Here is a 23,985-nt window from a genome sequence, read left to right as displayed (position 1 = left end):
AACACACCAGAGCTTGACATTCTCACTGACATACTCACAGCTGTTACACTGTGTGATCCTTAGCTCACGAGAAAAGAGCTTACAAAGCAAATGTGTTTGTGTGTCTGTAGGTGTCAGAAAGTACATCAGCTCAGAGCCAGACTGTGGATGAGAATCTTCAGCTACTAAAGGACCAGTATGCAAAGCATACAGACTACCTGTCCATCATACAGAAACTGCAGGATCAGCGGAGTGAGCTGGTTCGTCAGATGGCTGACATTCCTTTTTGGAACAATCTCAGCATCTCCTTGGAGGATCTGGCAACCCAGATTGAACTATATGACTGGTACAGGTACGTACATTCATATCTGTCACAGAAAGAGATCAGTGAAAGAAATATGTAGGGATGTCACACTTACTTTAGTACCAAGTCCACACTAAAATAATAATTAAAAAAATACAGATTTCCGTATCTGAGTGCAAGTATTTATACATTTATTTCTTTTTAAGGAAAATAGCTTTTTTTAGATAAAAACAATCAAAATAAGACACTTACTAAAAAAGATTAAATATGTTATTTGTTTACCTGCATGTCATGTGACCATTAACTGGCATCAGAGAACTGTGAACATATGAATGTGTTGCTATTGAAGTATTAACTTAAAATCTCAAATACTGACTTAAAATATTTTCAGTACTTCCAAAAAAACTGAGGAATTCCTTATCTTGGTAACTGAAATTTTGGTGTGACAACCCTGAAACACATTATGAAGTGTGTTTTTCATTTGTGTATAACCTTTGTATCATCTGAAAAAAGCTCTCAAAAGATTTCTCTGTCTCACAGAAGTTGTTAACAGTGCACTCTCAGAGAAAATAAAAATTAGTATTCTGCGCACTCACTGCCTCTTTCCACCTTTTGTCGACCATTTACGTTTCTCAGTGAAAGAAATCGCCATGGGGTCTGTTAGTTTGCCTAAAAACAGTCAAATAAGTTTCATTCTAGGCTTCTATAACAGGATAATCCCAAGAAACCAAACATTTTTGGTATTGATTCACAAAATTTACATTTTCTGTATGTAAATGGTGCTTGCTTTTACAATAGTTTCCACCTTTATGCCATCTAGCAACAACCTGTATCATCGTGATTGAAAGTTTGCACAAATAAAAAATGTAAAAAATCTTATTCATTAGGGCATGTACATTTAAATAGACATATTATGAAATTTAGGCTATATTTTCAGGTGTATATATAAGTGTATATACTACTGTTCAAAAGTTTGAGGTCTGTCACTAAGGCTGTATTTATTTAATAAAAATACAGTAAAACAATAAAATATTATTATATTTATTTTAATGTCATTTGACATTAATGATCATTACTCCAGTCTTCAGTGTCACATGATCCTTCAGAAATCATTCAAATATGCTGATTTACAAGAAACATTTCTTCTTATCAGTGTTGAAAACAGTTGTGCTGTTTAATATTTTTATGGAAACAGTGATGCATTTTTTTAGGATTGTTTAATGAAAGTTCAAAGGAACAGCATTTATTTGAAATAAAAATCTATTGTAACATTATAAATGATAAATTGAATGCATCCTTCCTGAAATGAAGGATGTGGTAGTGTATTTCATATATTTAAATATACAAGAGACAACTGATCTGTTAGTGTTAGTGACATGAACGCTGTAGAATTTGCTGCGGTTGAAATGTATTATGTTAATGTGTTGTCATCATTAGGTGGCTGGGATACCTGGGTCTGCTGCTGTTTGATGTGCTTATTTGCCTGCTGGTGCTCTTCGGTCTCATCCGCAACTCCAAAGGAACTCTGATTGGGTAAGACGCTTCATATGGATGTGTCTTTGGGTCATGAGTTGGTACACCAGGGAAAATAAAGCTTCAGTGCTTATAGAAACTAGCAAATGGCCAGCAATATTTGATTTACTCTGGTTTCTGACTCACAAAGGTTTCTCAACTGTCAGGAAGCCATCCACTCGATGAAACTCCATGAGGCTGTGATGAATGATTTCTGACTCTCAGTGAAAGCAGTTACACAACATTGATTTATGAAGTGTTAGTTATTCCCTTCTGTTAAACTCCAACAATGAAAGTATAATGTCTCTTTCGCTCTGATTCCCCCCCTCAGGGAAGTTTAATTCCGAGACGCTGCAGAAAAACAGAAGAACAAACAGCATGATAATCTCAAACATAGCTCAAAACTGAGTCACTTTAGCTCTGTTCCAAAACCACTCTATATAAAGTACCTCGCCACACAACCTCATGTAAAGTGCTAAGAGACTTGATTCACCAATAGAGTTTGATGTTAGCATGTTGTTAAGCTAACAACGCAATTGAGTGCAACCACTTTTTCAGCTGACTTGGCTCCAGATGTATCTTTCCCATAGGGATTTTCAAAACACTTTAAGGAGTTATAAGCCCTGAACCAAAGCAAACAGCTACAAGGTTAATCACATTGCAAACTTTAATTTTATTCAAAGTACTTGAAAATCAGACAAACTGGCTAATAAAGGCCTTCTGAAGCAAAGTGAAGCATTTGTGTAAGAAAAATATCCATATTTAACAAGTTATAAAGTAAAATATCAAGCTTCCACCAGACCGCCTTTTGTATTCAACTTATGAAAAAAGTGTAAGTGAAGCTAGATATTTTACTTTATAACTTGTTAAATATGGATTTATTTTTTTAAAACACAAAATTCACAACACAAAATTAATTTCCCTATGGAGGTAACTAATGGGATTTTTAAATTTGGAACCCGGCTGTTGCACGCTATACTATACTCTACTATGCTATAATATAATATAGGCTCTCCATAACATACTGTGAACATTTATAGAGAGTCTTATCTCTGGACGGACACTTTGTTACATGTTTGTTTGTTTGTTTGTTGTAGGTACACCTGAGCACCTCAGGTGCGTGTTGTTGGGCCAATCATGTTCTGTCATTCAGCAGATTGTGCACAACTTTTCCACTAGTCTTGCCAAAAAACACGGATAGGGCCATTGTGTCTCTTTGGCCATCGTTAACCTGCCGTGTCTTATAGGAGGGAGCAGTGCATTGTTTCCCTCAGGCTAGACCTCACATTAACGCCCGGCGTCTCTATCCTGTAGCTGGCTCGCTGATTTCCTCTGGCTTGTCTTGCTCATCATATGTTCAGACATTTAACATTTTGCATTTACATTATATAGCAAAAAAGCCGTTTGACTTGAGGCTGTGTCAGAAGGTAAATGTCAAGATATTGATTTGCTTAGTAATAAAAGTTGCTACTGCTAAAATCATGAAATCTTCAGGTTGATATAGTTCATTCCTGACTCGAGGCATTGCATGATACCATGATGCTATCCTACGCTTTGATTTGGCCTTAATTTAAAGGTTCAGGTGGAGCCATAATGTTCATTAATGTACATTAATTAAATGACAAAATCTATTTGATTATCTTTTTTTCTCTAAAAGACAACTTCAGAGTTTTTATACTGCAAACTGTCATTTTTGTTTTGTTTTCCATTAAAATAATATATAAACATCAATAAGATAAATGTACCTGAAGCAAAATATTTAAGATATTAAAATATATTAATGTTTTAGTTAAGTATTAAATAATATTAATACAATTAAATAAAAATATAATATACTATTTATTTAATTATATTGATATTTAATATTTAATTATATAATATATTATTATTATATGCAGTCTGCTATTCTTCAATGTTAAATATGCTCAGATATGACTGTTAGATGTGAAGATGAGCAGATGTTTTGGTGAAGTTTGTTTTACACAAATATGATACTCATAATATAACAACATGCTATATGGATGATTGCAATAAATGTGTGCTCATTACTTTATGGTTTTGAATCCCACTGTTGCCTCTATCATTTTACCACCATTAAATTTGGAAAATTGTAGTGGGATACAGGGTTTTCCCCAGCAGAAACACCCCTTTGAGGGGTTTCCAACCATTTAAACAATCACAATATGTATAAACTGCATATGAGGATGGTTCAGATAATCATTATCTTTGTTCTCTCAGGGTGTGTTTTCTGGGTGTGTTGGCGCTGGTAATCAGCTGGAGCTCACTGGGTCTGGAACTGACTGTCTCCTCGGTGAGTGTCTCCATGGCAACACTGCTCCACACAGAGGCAGGGCAGTATTGTAGTGATGCTTCCTCTTATGATCTCTCCTGCACATGCTCAAATTATATCTGTGCAATTACCTAAAGCAGCTAGTAATAGCATTTCTATGTGATTAGCAGCCTGTTTAGCGCAGTTATACCTGCTTTAAAGGGGCAATATCATTTGTAGATGTACTCTAATACTCACAATGCAAATCTCTCTCCCCAGTCCACCCGGGACATATATACAAATTGCCATGATTGTGAATGACGTCAGAACCATGAGCACATCAACAACCGACCACCTATGTTTACATTTCAATTCATATTTATTATTAAGCAAATTAACAGGGAGAGTTCAGCAATTTCATGTGGCTGCTTTTACTAAATTCGCACAAAAACATAAGAGGTCAGTTACATATTAGGATTGTACAAACCTCAGAATCAACTAGTCAATGGGTTTCCTACTATTATTTGGCAAATTGTTTGTATGGAAGCCTCTGTATTATTGGGATAGTTTCAGATTGACCTGACCCTGATTATATGCATTTTTTATGGGGAATTTATAGATGTTTCGAGATTTATTGGGATTTAGAGATGTTTCTTGCTGGTGCAAAATACAGTGAAACAGAATTCAGGGATCTCAAGGTTTATTTTATTTAAAGTCCCCCTGTAGTCAATAATTTTATCCCTTAAAACTCATCTTTGACTACCAAAATTACATATTTAAATGTTTTTCCTGTGAAAAAAGTCTTAATGCCTTAAAATAGCTTGAATGTACTGTAACTCTACACCCTTGCCTCATTTAATATACACGGATCTATGAATATGATAATTAGCCCCGCCTCCATTCACTCGCACAAGCTCAGAGATCCACTCGGTCAACTTACTGAGGTAAACACTGCACAATGGTATTGCTTTTTACAACGCCGGACACATAACCGTAATTAATATGATTAGCTAGTTTTGCTTGACTATGTTATCAAACAGCTAATATTGTGTTGCTAATGTTACACAAACCATGTTCACATTCACAAGTCTGACAGCTGACTTCTACCAAACAGTATCCCTAGAAACGCTTTGAATAACTCAGAACGTCGGTGGTGAAAGGCTTATAGTTCATCATAACATCGTAATATACATCATACACCCGTCATATTGCTAAATCTACCTGATTTTTCATATCCACAGAAAAATATAGCGGGATAACCACCTTTTGAGACTCCCTTGCACGGTCAGTTAATGATATGCTAAAGTCCACCGGCATGTTGAATAGATTGGTTATAAGGTAATTTACGTCAGAAACACCAGCGATTTCAAACCGCGGGTTTGAGACTGTCTTTGGTTTACTGCAGTTTTAAGGAGAAAATACTCAGCAGTGGTGTTGACCTATGAATTTGCATATGGTTTGTCTTAGAGCATGTTAAAAACACCAGATAGACCTATGAACAACATAAACTTGATTTCACCACAGGGGGACTTTAAAGTTAGACTATTTTTAACGTGACATGTCATAATAAAAATGTAACAATTCTTAACCAACCAAGCTGTCAGTATGCTAATTAAATCACTTTCACTAAAAACACTATACCATTCAAAAGTCTGAGGTCTGAGTCTGTTTTTGAAAAGCCTCTTATGCTGAATTTGATCAAAAATACAGTAAAAACGATAATATTGTGAAATATTTTATACATTTAAAAATAACAGTTTCCTATTATAATATATATTCAGATTTTTCAGCATCATTACTCCAGTCTTCAGTGTCACATGATCCTTCAGAAATCAGTCTAATATGATGATTTGATGCTCAAGAAATGTTTTTTATCAATATTTTTGTGGAAATTGTGATACTTTTTCTTCTTTTTTTTTTTTTTTTTTTTAAAGAAAGTTTAAAAGAATAATAGAAATGTGTCAGTTTTGATTTAATTTCATGAATAAACTGTCTGTAGAAAATGCAATTAATGGTCCTGAAAACATTTTATAAAGTGTAAAATAAACTCATTTAATGTTCATTGTTCGTTTTTCTCTCTCGTTTTAGGGCTTCAGTGACTTCTGTGCGGCACCTGACATGTACATTAACGAGGTGTCAGAGCAGTACACGCTTATCAAGAAAGGTATGTTTTATTTCACTCCAGTTTTCTTTGAAACCACACAGATATTACCATTTTCTCTTTTTTCTTTCTTCCACCTCCTGCTGACTTGTGAGTAAGATGCTTAATCCAGCAGGTGTTATTGTGAATCACTCGCGAGTCTGTCTGAATTTAGACTGTCCTACACCTCCTGACGGAGGAGAGTGTTCTCTGAGGAATGAACAGTTACACAGGCTTTCATTTCCTGTTGGCTCCGAGAGGAAGCGTTCCATCTGACTTTCTATTCCTTACTTAATCAGCATTACTCAACACAGCAGTTCCTCTTGAAGGTGACCTTAATATCCACACGAGGCTGGATGCTCTCAGTAAATCAGAGGGCAGAGATGACTTTGTGGGTGTTTTCCCCCCAGCCTGTGTTTATTTTGCGTGTCCGAGCCTTCCTCTTTGGGTGGCCGGAGCGAGAACATGCATTCTGGTCAAGCCTAATCGAAGTGGCCTCAGGGTACGGCCCATTGGAAACTGGTCTTCCTATGACTTATTTCCTGGCAAGGAAGCATTTTCACTGGCTTGAACATGTGTGAATCCTATTTAAGAGGACCTGTTAGGCTTCTTTACGTTTTCAACTTTCAGTTGATGAATGACCTCTCAGTGAATGACCCCTAGCATTGGTGTAATTTTGAATGCATGTGGAACCCTATATGCTTTAGTGTAGCATAAGCAGGTTCGATATGTCAACTTTGGCCTCTGTTATGATTGATCAATTTGTTGGTCTGCTGTGAAGAGAAGACTTAAGGCAAAGAGAACTTCTGGAGAACAGAATACAGGAGAGAGATAAGAGGAGAGGAAGAGAAAACCGCTGAAGGATGGGGATGATAAACCATGTGACTCTCAGCTTCACACACCCATGAAATTGTGTGTCTTCTGGGCTCTATTCTTATCTTTGTTCTTCCTCTCTTCAGTCTTTATCTCATTTGCTCTAAATAACTCCTTAAAGGGATAGTTCACCTGAAATTGAACATTGTGCCATTATTTACTCACCCTGATATAATTTCAATTTGTATTTTTTTTTTTTTTTTTTTTTTTTTTTTTGTCTGTGCAATTAAAAAGAATTAAGATTCTGTTTTACCCAGACTTTTTCTATCTAGCCCGGTTCATAGTGACCATGTGCAGTAAAGCTCCAATAATTACAATAAATAAATAAATAAAATCATAAGTAGTTTTTTTTAAAGCAGTATTGTTGTAAATTAAAACTAAAACCATTAAAAATTGTTTTGCTAAATTGAAATAAAGCTGAAAGAAAATAATTTGATAGTTAGATAAATATTGGATGGAAAAACATAGATGAAACAAAGATTAAAGTGTTTAATGGCAGCTAAATAATGATTTAATAAAAAAAAAAATGTTTAAAATAAGGGTGCATTTACACGACAATGATGTACTAAAAACAAAAGTTTTCCTTAGCATTTTTTTTTTTTTTTTGCGTACAGACAACAACATTGTCAAAACGCCCGTTTACATTGATCTGCAAAAACGATTAATAATGCTGTATTATTCATGCCAGGCCAGTAGTTGGCGATGTCACTTTGTAAAGAAACACTGCGCGCCTATAGACTGAACAGGTAATACGCATGCGCATAACGTCACAGTTTTCACAAATTCACTTTTTTGTAGTTTACACTGAAACGGTAGCGGTGTTGTTTTCAAAAACTGGAACTTTGAAACCCGTTTTCAAATGTAAATAAATGGCCATAACCAATAAAATGTTTTGTTTTTAGTGTTGTTTAAACAGCCCTTTAGACTGAATGCTTTTGCTACTTCAATATGTAAATCACCAATGTTATTATTGGCTAACCAACTAATTCACATTGTCGTTCAGAAGGGCGTCACAATGTTTATCCACATCGCATCTGTGACATTCCCTCAATGTTGATTTCAAACCCAGAAGATGAAAATAGTCCAAACGTACCTCTTCTTTTGATGGGGAAAGCATTTAATATAATCCTATATTTGTCTCACCATTTACTCATCTGATAACGTCTCAGAGGAATGTTAAATTTTATGATCGTCATTGAAGAAGCAGTGAAACCCTTCATAAATAAGATCTGTCAGTGCTTTGGCATGTTTCCTGCCTCGCGTGAATCAGGATCTTTTACAGCCTGCAGTCATCGCAGCGTGAGTGGGATTTAAATCTCAGCCTCCTCTCGGATCGTGTTTGGAAGTCGCTCCATTGTCTTTGTTTCATAAAGAAACTCAATATTGCATCCAATTACTGGAGGTCATTCACACATGACATGTAAGACTATGGGGCCCTGGCACTCAGATTGAATACTATTACAACCTATAAATCCAGCCATGAACTACACTTCCACACTATAAACTTCAGACTTTTGTATACAGCCATCCATGGATATAATTGAGAGGCCACTTTATTCCCCTCATCATTGCCATAATTATACCATTTATATGGCAATCAGGGAGGCCGGTTGTATTGGATGGGAGAATTGGCTTGTTCATATGCAGGTTTTACAGGCACCACTGCTGGCACTTATCCCTGTGACTGCTGCCTTGTGCGTGTCCACGTGTGTCATGATAGTGATGAAAGCATCACTCCTCCTCTTCCTCCTCAACAAACCCACTGCTCTGACGCATGTGTCTGTTTTTAATTCGCATCCACGCAACCTGCTGCAAGCTGCGCATGAAGATGGCCCAAGACTCCATCTGCGTTGGCGTGTGGAGGTTTGTGAGAGGACTGTGCGAATTAGTATTTCCTGTGCAGAAATAGAAAGTGTTTTTTTTTTTAAACCCTGCAGTCTGGATCTTTATTGCATGTTCATTTTAATCGACACTACTGCTCATAAAATAAAATTATTACGCAGCACAGCTGTTTTCTACATTGATCATTAGAAATGTTTCAAATTTGCATAGTTTCCATATTATGGAAATCAAACCCACGACCTTGATGTTACTACCGTCAAGCTGCACTGTTTGAGGTACTAACCCTAGCACTGCTTTTAGGAAGGTATTCAGGTCTTTTTTTTTTTTCTTTTTTTTCAATCCTCCTAAAAATCAGCACCCTTCAAACGTGATTGTGATTTCTCTTCGCATTTGCTGAAAGTAAAAGCTGCATTAAGCTATGCTGTCTGCTGTTAGAAGCTTTACTCCTTTTTCTACCATCCCAACACTTTCCATTCTAGTTATATTATAAATGATATAAACTGCAACCAAATATGTTGTGTAACCATTACTCATACACATTTACTGGCAATCATATGCAATTATTAATGTCCAGTTATTGAGTGAGATGTAAACTTGCAACCTCCTGCCTAAGAGTTATTCCTGAGCAGACTGAAAGCCTACAGTCTTATTCCTTTATTAAATATGTTAGCTATTGTTTTATTGTTTTCAGCTACCAATAAGAGTGTTCTCGGCTTAATTTGAACACATTTTAGCATGTCTAAATCCATTGTCCTCTGATATCAGTGGAAAAAAAAACTGGTCTAGTCTAGGATTATTTATTGATTCATTTACATCGATGGGGAAATTCTCCTCTGCAGAAGAGAAATTCGATGTTAGGCTTATCTTGGGTGAGTGAGGCAGTCGTAGACTGAATCTAAAATAGCTTGTGGTTGGAAATATAGCTGTTGAGATACCTGACATGGCTGCTGTGGGCTATCTGAGGTCAGCAAATGATAGTGTATCAGTGTGAGAGTTCATCTGCTTAGGGCGGATGTGAAACAGAAAGAAATGTGAAAAGATTTTTAGCATGTTGCAGGTTTGTAATGACTTACAGTGCTTGTGGAATAAAGTCACCATGAAATCAAATTTGACTATTCGGAATGATCATTATTTATTTTTATTTTATTTTTTTTTTAAATGCATGTGCCCTCATAATCTTTAATCAAAATAACTTCCCCTCCCTCTTGCAGCAACAACTTTTCTCTGATGAAGTTTACTGGTGCGAGGGCGGGACAACCTGTCACTCATATGAGATCGACCAATAGCAAACCACAACATCCAACCATACAATCAATTCCCCAAGTCCAGTCCTACATTTTGTCTTGTTTGATATGTTGTTTCTATCAGATATATGACACAAAAGGGAAGTAAAAGACTATCGCATCTTCCGTTTCATGTCAAATTTTAATAAATTTATTTGTAGAGGCAAGCAATTGGAAAAACACGGCCATGAGTGGGTCTTCATCTAGATGTTAAATGCTGATTTCTTTCATGTCATGGCTCCTGACCGAACACCTCTCTCTGTGTCTCTCTCTCTTCACAGATATCCTGCAGTATTACCTCACATGTAACGTGGGTCAGGTCAACCCCTTCCAACAGGTAACCCTAGCTTCCTATATCAGTTTAATTCTTTGATTCAGATTTTTTCTATTAACTGAATCTCTCACCTTCAAACCTCTGAGAGATGTCCTCAAAAATGTATATCGGCTCTGTTCTAAACCCTAGGGAGCTTCCTAACTAGACAAATTTGACATATTAGGCACATTCCCAATGCAAAGGCTTTTGCGAACAGTAAAATTTAACACATTTATGGATTCCTCTTTTGGCTAAACACTTAACACAACATTACATGTATGGTTCATGGAAAAGGTAATCCCAGAATGCATTTGCAATGAGTTTAGCGAAACTGTCAAAGATAGTGACAATTTCACTAACTGATAATTTATTTATTTTTTTCTATTCCTAAAGTTTCAATAAAGAAAGTTTTTTTTTTTTTTTTTTGTTGGTCAAATATTGAGCTGTTTATCAACATGCTAACATGCTTCTGTTATTTATCAATATTTTAAATTGCCTTTTATTTTATATTTTTCATATATTTTACAGTTTTTGTTATAATTCTAGTTTTAGTTTAATGTGCTTTTGTCGTTTTTATTAGTTTTTGTTTTTTTATAAAAATATATCTATTTTACCAACTTATTTTTATGTCAGTTTTAGTAGTAATAGGTCAGATTTTGTAAATTTTATGTTTTTCATCTCATATTTATATTTTAATTGATTTCAGCTTTAATTCAGTTGCTGAAAACTATTTTTAATTTTAGATTTTAACAATCCCAACGCTGATGCTCTGGGAGAGTTAACTCAGTCCTGTGCACTTGAGGTGTGAGGGACCATTAATAATGTTGTTGTTTCTGTAAAGAGTTTGATTTCATTGTGGTAAGGATGCTGCCGGAGAAGGTAGAGTTGCCTGTGTAAACAACAGACAGCGAGGCATCTCACTGGTCTTTGGAAGACAGCCAGTCTTCTCTTCCTCACACACCATTACAGGGGAAGTGCCGCCCCCTGCTTTGTTTGTCCCTGTACATTAGCATTCTCCTCGTTGCGAGAGGCTCGATGGAAATGTGTGTTCCTTTGGCTTCCTGCCTCTCCCTTTAGTTAATGGAGTCCGTCTCCCAAGTCTTTATTCGACTAATGCATGTGCATAATTCAAACAAATCACAGCTCTTGATCACGATTGATGGATTATGTCAGTGACAGCTCCATTGTCTTGATGTTATTTAATTTGAATGAAGGGTAATACCCATATGGAGATTGAACGCTGTACTTTGTCAGCTGATGCCCATGCAGCATACAGATGAACTGTTTCACATCTTAGACAGCAAATAATTGAAATTGATATTGATTTTAGGTTTAAAATGTCACCCAGGATCATTTAAAGAACATTTAAAGAGCAATGTTGAAGATTCTGCAACAAATATAATGCTTCATACTTCAAACATCAGAGCTATTTTTGCTATCTACTGTCAGGTACCTTCTATGGGGCTGTTCACACAAGACTTGTTTGTGTGTTCAAAACAACTGGGAGTATTTTTCTGGGATTTTCTTATCCGTAAATGATATACACTACTGTTTAGAGTCAGTAAGATTTTTTTTTTTGTGTTCTCTTATGCTCACCAAAGCTGCATTTGATCAAAAATACAGTAAAAAAACAGTATTATTCTAAAATATAAACTAATATATCTACTTTTTCTGTTTTAATATATATCATAATATATATAAGTTCCGAAGAACATAATTTATTTGAAATTGTAAAGATGTATGTTACAAAATATTTCTATCACTTTTGATTTTGTCGTTGCTTAATAGAAGTAGTAATTTCTGTTAAAGAAACCTAAAATTTTGAACTGTGGTGTATACACTGCTGCCTTCCACTTTGTTTTGGTCAAATTGTATCTTCTAAGGGAGCATAATTTTGAAACAATGTTGGAACAGCATTTGTGTAATTATTGTTTTTCATAATTCCTGCTAGCAGCTTTGAACTAGGGATGTCACAGGTGGGAAACTTTCACAAAAGTAAATACACTAGCAACAACACTGGTATTACTGATAACACTGGGGGCGCACTCGCTTTTCACATTCACTTTTCGAATTTGCGATCATGTGTACTCTGTCTATAGGCCTTTAATTTGTGGGCGTCAGGGAGCCGCTATCAATATGGTATTGAAATCACTTTTGAATGTGCTCTCGCTTTTAACTTTCATTTCCGAATTCGCTATCATGCGTACTCTGTGTAAAGGGAGCAGCGGTACTGACTGCACATAAGATATTTGTCAATGACCAATTCCTCCGCCATCGTCTTGTCAGTCATCTCTCCTTACTCTCATCATGTGATGAGTGAAATCTGACTCCTGCTGCACTGTGCTGTGATTCTGCAGCTCGTGCTGTATGGAGCAGCGAAGAGAAGACGCCTTCAATTTATAATTACAGCATTGTTTGTCTATCTGAACTAAATGGTTTTTAATTTTATAAAAAAGCAAAATGACAGTGGGGGCAGTGCGACGGTGGATAAGTAATGTAATCGGTGTAAAGCTAAACACTGTGAGACATTGTAACACCGACTACTGCAGCAAGCCTACTTTAAGTTTTTACTAGCTGCTGCCTGTTGTCTTCAGAAGTTAATTTCTACCACTGTTGTCCGCAAGTAACTCTGTATTCAGAGGTCTCCTGTGCGCTCTGTAAGGAAGGACATGTTGTACTTTCCCTGCTTCTTTCTCAGTGAATGTCAGCAAATTTTGTAGCCTATGATTGTAGAACTGTTGACAGACAAAGCTGACACAGTGGCCATTTCGCATCTCAAATATTCATGTTATCAAGACCTCTGCTCTTGAAATACTCTGTGACACTTTAAAATGTCCTTAATGGCAGGGTACAACAGCCTATACTGACTTTTGCGGCTGGGTGTAAATGCACTGTTGCATTATGAAAGCAGTTCTGACTCCTGCTGCAGTTCTAACAGAGAAGTGTGCATTTCTGAGGAAGGAAGTGGCAGTTGTGCAATCCAGTTTGTATTACCTGTCTAGCTCTTAACATAGCGTTTTTTTTTGTCTTTTAGAAACGACTACGATCAAACAATAACAACGGCTGATTAATAATGTTATAGTTTCATTTATTGTGCTTGAGAACTTGAAGTGGTCCAACAGAACTTTTCCAAAATAATTTGCATCACATTTGTGGCACTTTTAGTAACAGAAAGAATAAAACAAAAGAACAAAGGTTTGGAATAAAATAAATAATAATAATAATAATAATGTGGGCAGCAAAGATGCCTTAAATTGATCAAAAATGGCAGTAAAGAAGTTTGTTGCAAAATATTTCTATTTTAAATCAATTCTTTTCTTTTGAACTTTCTAGTCATCAGAGAATCCTGAAAAACAATAATTTTCCACAAAAATATTAAGCAGCACAACTGTTTTCAATTGATAATAATAATATAATAAGAAGAATTGTTTGTTTTTTTTATTTTACAGTTAGCTTTTCAACCAATGTCTTTATTTTCAGTTTATTTTATATTTTTTATTTGTTTTACATTTGGGTTTAAGAAAAAAATTTTTTAAATCAGTAATATTTTGTTACCTTTAGTATGAAAATAACCAGTAATTTATTTTCCTCTTGGTGCTCTTCAATCAAAATGTATTAAACCAAAAATGCAGAATGTAAATGTTGGGGGAAAAAAGAAAAAACATAATAATATATTTTAATGAGATTTTATAAGGAGTAATAGCTTATCTATAAGATAACATCATTATATGATTTTCACAGATCATATTACTGATTTCTTTTCTGTCTTCTTGTAGAAGCTGTCAGGAAGTCACAAAGCACTGGTGGAAATGCAGGATGATGTGTCAGAACTACTGCGCTCTGCAGTCCGAGAATACCCCAAAACAAAGGTGAGCACATGCATGATGCACAGATGTCCCAATGCTGGTCCTTTTGTACTCTGTGTGTGCGTGTGTGTGCGTGTGTGCGTGTGTGCGCGTGTGCGCGTGCGTGCGTGCGTGCGTGCGTGCGTGCGTGCGTGTGTGTGTGTGTGTGTGTGTGTGTGTTCTCCCCCTGGGCCTCTGTCATTGTGCAGCATCTGTGTGTGTTCTGGCACAAAGTGATGGCTGACATTCTGTACATGTGAAAAAGAAAGCCGACCTCTCGCTGAAACACAAGCGTTGAGAGAAAACGCTGAATCAATGGAAATATTTCACCCTTAGAACCAGCCAAAATGTGTTTAGCACTGCAGCTTTATACAACTTAGACCTCACACAACACTGAGCCTTTAAAAGAAACAAAATAAACTGTTCTTCTTTGACATCCTTCTATGTGAATGTTTTTGTTTATGTGTTGGACTCATTAATAGAGAGTATATATATGAAATGAAGAAATATATGAAATGTAGAAATAATGCTTCTTAATATATAATCTACAGTTCAAAAGTTTGGGGTCAGTAAATGTTTTTTTTTTTTAAGAATTTTATAGTTTTATCTAACAAGGACACCTTATATTAATCAAATGAGCAGTAAAGACATATGTTACAAAAGATTTCTATTTCACAATTCTTTTTTTTTTTCTATTCATCAAAGTTAACAATTTCCATTAAAATATTAAGTAGTAACAGTGATAATAGGAAATATTTCTTGAACACCATATTAGAATGATTTCTGAAGGATCATGTGACACTGAAGACTGAAGTAATGATGCTGAAATTCAGCTTTGACATCACAGGAATAAATGTAATTTTAAAATATATTAAAATAGAATACATTTGTTTTAATATTTCAAAACATTACCGTTTTATCATATTTTGATCAAATAAATGAGCAAGCTTTTGAACGGTAGTGTGCATATAATTAATATTTCTATCTAGATATTGCAATTAGAGTAACCATGTAATTTCCAACTATGTGTGCCTGTTATTTTAGGAAAACCTTGAGCAGATTCAGGGTGGGTTGAACACCACTGAGGTTGGACTGCACCAGCTCACTGCCCTTGTGGACTGCCGCAGTTTGCACATGGTAAGAAATAGTGTTTTGTTTCAGTGTATATGACCTTTTTGCACATCCGGTTCCACTCGGACTCAAAATAAAGTAAAGCCTACCACCATTTTCACTGTAACCTCAACCTGTGGGCTTCTGTTGACATGAACAACCAGGGGCTTGCAATCCACTCACAAACAAACAAACGCACGCTCGCACACACACGTGTTTCTATCTGCTTTAAACCTCAGCAGCACTTTGCGCTGCAGTCCTCTTCTCCAAGATGATGGAGATATCTGACATTTCAGGGTTCAGCATGACTAGATTCCTTCTTCAGAGGCCTGCTGTGTGGGTGGTCCTGAAAGTGCATCTCCTTCCCCTGAGGAGAGAAAGTAACGGATAAAATATGGACTTTTGGAAATGTGTTATACATTATTAATGCTGTTTTCATATTGCAAAAGCAATGACTCCCTTCACAATCATCCAAGCCGTACATCTGAGCTGTATGTGGGAGAGTTTGTGCTGGCGATGCAGAACAACGCTGACAGTAATTACAAATGGAGCAATTTTGCAGTTAATAATGACAGTAATTTGTAGGAAGGGGAGACTGCTCTGTTTCTCTGATAGCAGCATGTGTAGGGCTGGTTGCAGTTTTGGTCAGCATTTATTATTAAAAAGCCCTGTATCTCTGCAACATATGGTGCCATCTACTGCAGGAAGTTCTCAATTAGAGCGTCTAGCACTGGATGTTGTCATTGTGTTTTCATATCTTCTGGTTTTATTATCCACAAACACAGCTGAGACGGCCTGGTTTCTGTATTGTGGTGTTTCATGCGAGCAGTGCTGGGTAGATTACTTACGAATTGTAGCCCGTTACTGATTCTTCTTGAACGTAATCCATTACATTACTCATTTTAGGTAGTATAATCAGACTACTTTTAGATACTTTTAGAACTAACTAGTTTATCACATCGATTTGAATGAGATAAGGCTGAGAAAACACTTCTTAAAAGTGAAATGATTTTTGTAAATTCAGTGGTCAAATGTTGTGTGGCCTCCCAATTTTCAGTGTAATTATAGGCACATGACCAGTGGCTGGTCTGTGTGTGCAGTTCAACAAAACTAGAAGACTTTCCTAAAGTATATAATTGATAGACCTTTTTTTTTAAAAGAAAATTGTAAAAGATGAAAAAAGAAGAATTAGGGAGAATCAGTAAATTATGAATGATTTACTTCCTTTGAATAATATGTACTATAGTCTGATTTTGAGTATTTTAAAATGTAATATATTCTAATTACAAGTACTTATTTTTTGGGAAACCGATTACATAATCCAGATTACATGTAATCAGTTACTTCCCAGCACTGCGTACATTTAAAGCAAGAGTTCACCCAAAAAAATAGTCTTCCGTTGTTGTTTTCTTACCCTCGTGTCGTTCAAAAGCTGTATGCTACTTTTATGCTTCAACTGATCAAAGAAAGTCAATGTTGCGTGCAGTGCTGTGATTGTGCGTTTAATGCTGCCTCTGTCTGTTTCTGTGCAGGATTATGTCCAGGCATTGACCGGCGTGTGTTATGATGGGCTGGAGGGTCTGATATACCTGGTGCTGTTCTCATTCATCACAGCTCTCATGTTCACCTCTGTCGTCTGCAGTGTGCCGCACACATGGCATGGCAAAAGGTGAGAACCGTATTTAAAAAAAGCAAATAAGTGGCCCAAATAATATTTAGCTATAATTTAATTGAATGTAATAATGTAATGATATAATAATAATTATATATTTACAGTTAGTAATCACTCTGTGTGAATAAGTAACTAAAGTTAATGTAAATGTAAATAAGGCCTTAAATCAGTTATTCTCAACCTTTTTGACTCCCTCATGTCCACAAACATATTCAAAGGGCCCATGCATTTTCAAGTTGTTTGTGATTTACTAGATAAATATTAAGGAAAAGATTTTTCTACCTGATGATAAAATATTATAGAGCTTGGCATACTTAAAGAATATTTATTCAAAAAAAGTATAAAATAACCCATGGAGTAAGATTTATTCATTTACATTACTTTCCCATGTCTAGAAATCACACTTTTAAAATAAGGCTACCTCAGATAAGCTTTTCTAGACCGTGGGAACCCTGATTCTTCAAAGAGAAAGAAAAAACAGTTGTTGAGGGGATAAATTAAAATGTATTTATTTGTTTTATAGTTGTTTTGTTTTAATGTTTGTTTTGTCTCGTTTTAATGTCTCATTTTACATGTGAATAGGTTCTCTAAAAGCTTAGTTTGGTGGAAAAGAAATCAATCAACCAACTAATTAGCAGAGCTGGGTAGTAACGGATTACATGTAATCTGGATTACATAATCAGATTCCAAAAATTAAGCACTTGTAATTAGATTATATTATGTTTTAAAGTTCTCCTAATCAGACTACAGTTACTTTTTATTGATTACTTTTTATTCTCACAATGGCAGTAATTTTATCCATAATTCATTTATTCTCCCTTAATTTTTGGTAACACTTTAGTATAGGGAACACATATAAACTATTAACTACGCCTTTTACCTCAGTAAACTCCTATTTACTGCCTATTATTAGTTAGTAAGATAGTTGTTAGGTTTAGGTATTGGGTAGGATTAAGGGATGTAGAATAAGGTCATGCAGAATAAGTCATTAATATGTGCTTTATAAGTACTAATAAATAGCCGATACTCTAGTAATATGGATGCTAATAAGCAACTAGTTAAAAGACCCTTAAAATAAAGTGTTACCTAATTTTTTCCTTTCTGCTTGTATAAGTTCTGAAGCTCTTCCTGGTTTGTGAAATTGCACAGACCCGGAACCATTTTTGAATTATTATTTTAATTTTAATTTTTGTTTTATTTAATCAATCTTAATAGCTTTTTATTAACCTCACAAACCCACTGCAGTTCCTTTGTGAACCCCAGTCTCGGAAACCCTGACATAATGTAATATTAAATGCACTTCATGTTGTTACATATAACAAAGATTGGAATAAATTTCATTTTTCTTTTTGTATTTTTATGTCAGTATGGTACAAGATTATCCTATTAAAGTCAATACGATAAACGAGTTAGGTCAAAAGTAATTCAAAAGTAATCAGAAAATAGTCAGATATTATTACTTTAAATTTGTAATGTAATGGATTATGTTACTAATTAAAATGTTTGTGCTGTAATTTGGAATCAGTAACTGACTACAATTTGTAAGTAATATACCCACCACTGCCAATAAGATATGAACTTTTGTATAATGTGTCCGGAAGCGGTATTCCAGTGGAGCAAACAACCGAAGCAAAAAGAAGTGAAATGAAAAGCAATTGCTGTAAAATTCAGGAATTTAGATTTATCTACCTACCTTAGTATTATACTTACCAACAGCTAAACTATCACTAACAGTATGCATCTGTTAATGACCTTGTACTATATATTTCTGTATTTGTATCACTATACCACTGCTTTAATGCATTAAATAATTATTATCCGGCTTGTATTTTGCTTTACAGTGAAAGGTGAACGTTTTGTTATTTTCATAAAACTTATTGTTCTTTTCCCATGCATACTTTTGGCATGACTCATTAATTTGGTGGAACATCCTAATTTTCAAAGTTAAATACTCTCGAGGATTAAAACAAAGATAAGAACAACAGTGGAAATGGTTAGTGGTATGTTCGTGTGTCCGTGGGCATTGTTGCAAAGACTGGTCGGACACCTCATGCTCCCATCGCACTGTTCGGTCAAGAACTAAACGGAAACAGCTGCCTCACTCCATTATCTCCCCCCGTTCCTTCCTTCCAAGCGCTCTGTGTGGGAATCACTTGCATCTTCCTCCCATAATTACATAAACTGTAATAATTCCCTGGCCTAGACCCATGTGGCTGCTCTCACAGGACAGGCTTGCATCAGGCAAACAGGATTACACTGGAAGAGATAGAAAGGACAAAGATGCCAGCTTAGGCATATTATGTAATTATCATCACACTCATAAGTGTGCATCTCATGGTACACAGCTATTCACACTACCTCTTCATTATAGATAATTAGCAGTTTCTGAATATGAGTTTAGGCAGGCTGTGGCAGGCAAAGCAGTGTTGAGATAAACTGATTGTGTTTACTGTTCAGAGTGTTGGGAAAAAAATGTGATATTTGAAGTCGTTGCATGCGTTTTTATATTCAAAGACCTTTTTGTCGGTATTAAAGGTGCACTCAAGCATTTTTTTTCCTGATTTTTTTTTTTTTTTTTTAATAATAATAAAAGCCTTAAGAATATATATAAAATATATAATATTTGTATGTGTGTGTGTACTGTAGTCCAGTACATATATATTGTGTGATTCCAAGCTTCCCTCAAATGGTAATATGTCCTCCCTCTGAAATAGAGAAGAATGGATTACATGCTGCTGTCTTGTTCTGTGTGGCTGAAACAAATCAGACTAAGGATGGCAAACACATGCCTCTGCGTGGAATTAAAGGGATAGTTCACCCAAAAATGAAAATTGTCATTTCCTCACCCTCATGTTGTTGCAAACCTGTATGAGTTTCTTTCTTCTGTTGAACACAAAAGAAGATATTTTAAAAAATGTATGTAACCAGACAGTTGACGGTAGCCATAGACTTCCATAGTAGGAAAAAAGAACACTATGGAAGTCTATGGTTACCGTCAAATGTCTGGATACAAACATTTTTTAAGATATCTTCTTTTGTGTTCAACAGAAGAAAGAAACTCATACAGGTTTGCAACAACATGAGGGTGGGGAAATGACGACGATTTAAATTTTTGGGTGAACTATTCCTTTAATGTGCTCTTCCTGTTTGTCATCAGAAACACAGCTGAGGTCGCCCTCTGCTGTTCATACCACAGTGAGACACTTTGATAGTGAAGATCAGATAGAATTTATTAATGCGCAGTTATACATATCTCTCAGTATTCGAGTTTCATTCATTTCTTCCTTATTCTTAGTGGATTTATCCACCTAAAATCTTTCTGTTGTTGTTTGCTACTTTGATATGTATGTTCAACATGACAAAACTGAGAAATTTCATTTTATGCTGTTGAGCAGCGATGTGAGAAGTTACACTACAGTTCAAAAGTTTGGGGTCAGTAAGGTTTTTTTTTTATGTTTTTGAAGAAAGTCTCTGTTCACCGATGCTGCATTTATTTTATTATACAATAAAAAACAATATTGTGAAATATTAATACAATTTAAAATAATTTTCTATTTGAATACATTTTAAAATATAATTTATTCCTGATGCAGAGCTGAATTTTCAGCTTCATTACTCCAGTCTTCAATGTCACATGATCCTTCAGAAATCATTCTAATGTGCTGATTTGATGCTCAAGAAAATGTATTGTTCTTAAAAAAAAAAAACTTAATGACCCAAGCAAACAATATTACTTCACTGTTTTTCTTTTGTTTTTTGTTGTTGTTTTTGCTGTCCATATGTGTATATATGTGTGTGTGTGTGTGTGTGTATATATATATTGAAATGACCACAGTTTTTAATGCATGATCTTGTCCATTCATGCATTATCACTGCTGTAATTTATAGTTAATTTTAAGCATCAGGAAAACATTATTTCTGATGACAAAGTCCCTGTGTTTGTTAAAGGGGCTTTCACAAAGTTCTCAATGTCTAGAACAGAAATGGGATTTATCTATATGTCTCCTCTGCTTATCTGTAGACACAGCATTGATCTGGCGGATGCTAATGAACAGCAAGTATTTCGCTTGTATCAAGTGTTGCATACAGAAGACAACTTCCTCTAATAAGACAACTTCCTCTAATGTCTTGAGGGGTCCCATCTGAGTTTTGACACTGCTTGTCTGCTATCTGTAGTTTCTAACACTGCTAACTGGCAGTTTTACTCCAATTCACACTCCCACTGCAATCATGGCTCGCACTATCAGTGAGGCGACTTCACAGCAATTCACAACTTGCCTGACATTGGGCTGTGTTGAAAGACTAAACAACATGATGTAGGAAAAATATGAATGACCACCAATGATCCCAATCCAGTTTGATCTGATGGATCTGTCCCTGTATTAAGTCATTTTGAATATAAAAAAAGTTAGTTGGTGCGAGGTTTGTTCAAACTAACGGTAATTTGTATGTTGTGTGTGTTTGTGTGAACAGGCCTGATGAGGACAGTGAGGAGGAGTCCATGGCCCCTGGAGGCAGACAGAATCACGATAATCTGTACCGTGTGCACATGCCCAGCCTCTACAGCTGCGGCAGCAGCTACGGCAGCGAGACAAGCATCCCTGCAGGAGCGCACACCGTCAGCAATGCTCCCGTTACAGAGTACATGTGAGTTACATAACATCAACACCCCGTATACCGTCTCTGAACACATACAGGTCACCTTTACCCTCCTGTGAAGGATCCATGGGGTATTTGTAGAAATAGATCGATACTTCTTAATGATGTACCCCACATTTCTACTCAACCACTTTTTCATTCGTCCATGTTCCACCATTCATTTAGATGTGAGAAGAATAGTAATTTAACCAAAACAATTAGTCATAAATTGCCAAAAAAAAAATATGAAAATGAATTTGCGACTTGGATCACAAAACAACTTTGCATTATGAAGATGCTTAAGAAAAATAATAATAAAAGTGATGAAGGTATTTTTTATTAGATATTATTGTTATGGTAATATAGTAGTAGTATAATAATTATATTATATGATTAAAATATAATGTTATTGTTTGTATATTTATACCACTCATTTATAGTTGTTGTTGTTCTTGTTGTAGTAATATAGTCATAGTATAATATTATATAGTATAAATCATGGTAATAATTATAGTAATAATTATAACCATAGAGTTGTAATGTAGTAATATTTATATAGTATAATAATAATAAAAAACAATGATTATTATTATAATTATGTAGTATTCAAATAAAAGTATTATTTAGTATAATTAATAATAATAAAAAAATGACAATTATAATAATTATTATAACCATATAGTTGTATTGTAATAATAATATTTATATTGTAGAAATTATTCACGTTTATTAAGCGTCCTTGGGTCCTTGAAATGAGCTATATAAATAAAATGTATTATTATTATTATTATTATTATTATTGGTCGTAATATAAGTATAGTTGTATCAAAAAATTGATTTGTAATAAGTATTATTATATTTATAAAATAATGTTATTGTTAAGACAGTCATAATGGATATTGTTTTTATTGCTATAATAATGTTTTAATTTCTGTCAAATTCAGATGCAAAACAGTTTAGTTCTACATATTAGTTATCAGACAAACGTAATCAGTATTCATCCTAAAAAAAAATGTTGGCTGGTTTTTAGTGTTCTACTACCATCCCATTCAAGCTGATCACTGCCCTGCCTGTCTCTCTCACACCATATGTGCTGCACATAAGCAGGACTGAATGTTGTTGGTGCGTTAGGAGTCTAGTGGATGTTTTCAGCAGCTGGGCGCTGTCATAGTCCACATGTACGGTGACTTAAACTGAGGAAGAGGGATCCTCTGAGAGACAACCTCAAACCTGCTGAGGTGAAACAGCTGCTCCTCTCTTGTGTGTCTCTGGGAGGAAACAGACTGCTGGAGGAGTGATGGGTGTAGCAGGGGGCTCAGAGAGGGATATTGGGGGTACCTGTCAGATTGCCTGGCAAGTCCAGAATGATATATCTTCTACAAGATATATCAGTCTGATCAGTCCGCCCTCCGTCGCGATTCGAGTCAACTCCAAACCGCACCGTGCAATCAGATTAGTTTATTTCACTGGTGCAAACAGCGTCACTCTAAGTACAGCGAAAGTCCCTTCAATATCAACAAAGATTGCAGGTGGGAGACCTGAGAGTTTGTTCTATTCAGCCTTGAATTCAGTTTTAAATGACAAAAAACACATTAATTATTTACTTTTCGCTGTTGACTCTCGTCGCTTTGCTAACGTCATATCCGCCCTTCTCTGATTGGTTTACTCCGCTTCCTGTTTGCTTAGATTTGCTCCGCCCTAGAAATCGAATTGATTCAATGGCCGACCAGACTCATCCGCTGGTACAGTGGTGAGGCTGAATTTTCCAGGCAACCTGTCAGAATGTCATGGGTGAAAAAATGGCAAAAATTACCTAAAAACACAAGACAAGCAGTACTGTTCAGGAAGAGAGAAATGTAATGTAATCTATAAAACCCCTTTATTTTCAATAAAAACTGATGTAACACAATAATGTGACATTTCTATTAAAAATAACATTCTACCTTTCAAAAGGGAGGTCAGTAATTTTTTTTTTTATTTTTTTAAAGAAATTGCTTTTTTATTTAGCTAAGATGCATTCATCAAAAGTGTGAGTAGATGCATTTATAATGTTACAAAAGATTTCTGTTTCAAATAAAAGCTGTTTATTTTTTATTCATCATTACCGACACCAGACTTTTTAATGGTAGTCTAATTAAGTACAATACATTTGAAATAGATAAATTAATGCAGGAGGATTTTGGATCTTTGTAAAGTGTGCGTTTC

At 35.3% G+C, this 23,985-nt stretch overlaps 1 protein-coding gene across 2 annotated transcripts in view; it reads left to right on the top strand.

Annotated features, from left to right (window-relative positions):
- The window catches only part of ttyh3a (tweety family member 3a), a 64,762-nt gene that overhangs the window by 31,038 nt on the left and 9,739 nt on the right, over positions 1–23,985 (top strand). For both annotated transcript variants that reach the window (XM_067382437.1, XM_067382438.1), the window contains exons 4-12: positions 111–331; positions 1,721–1,816; positions 4,034–4,106; positions 6,153–6,228; positions 10,484–10,539; positions 14,292–14,384; positions 15,405–15,497; positions 17,003–17,139; positions 21,616–21,789. In XM_067382437.1, the coding sequence (XP_067238538.1) occupies positions 111–331; positions 1,721–1,816; positions 4,034–4,106; positions 6,153–6,228; positions 10,484–10,539; positions 14,292–14,384; positions 15,405–15,497; positions 17,003–17,139; positions 21,616–21,789 (1,019 nt within the window). The remainder of the gene's footprint in view (positions 1–110; positions 332–1,720; positions 1,817–4,033; positions 4,107–6,152; positions 6,229–10,483; positions 10,540–14,291; positions 14,385–15,404; positions 15,498–17,002; positions 17,140–21,615; positions 21,790–23,985) is intronic.

This window comes from Chanodichthys erythropterus, chromosome 3 (assembly GCF_024489055.1).
Source record: "Chanodichthys erythropterus isolate Z2021 chromosome 3, ASM2448905v1, whole genome shotgun sequence".
Taxonomy (NCBI): domain Eukaryota; kingdom Metazoa; phylum Chordata; class Actinopteri; order Cypriniformes; family Xenocyprididae; genus Chanodichthys; species Chanodichthys erythropterus.
This window is presented reverse-complemented; position numbering and strand designations above follow the sequence as displayed.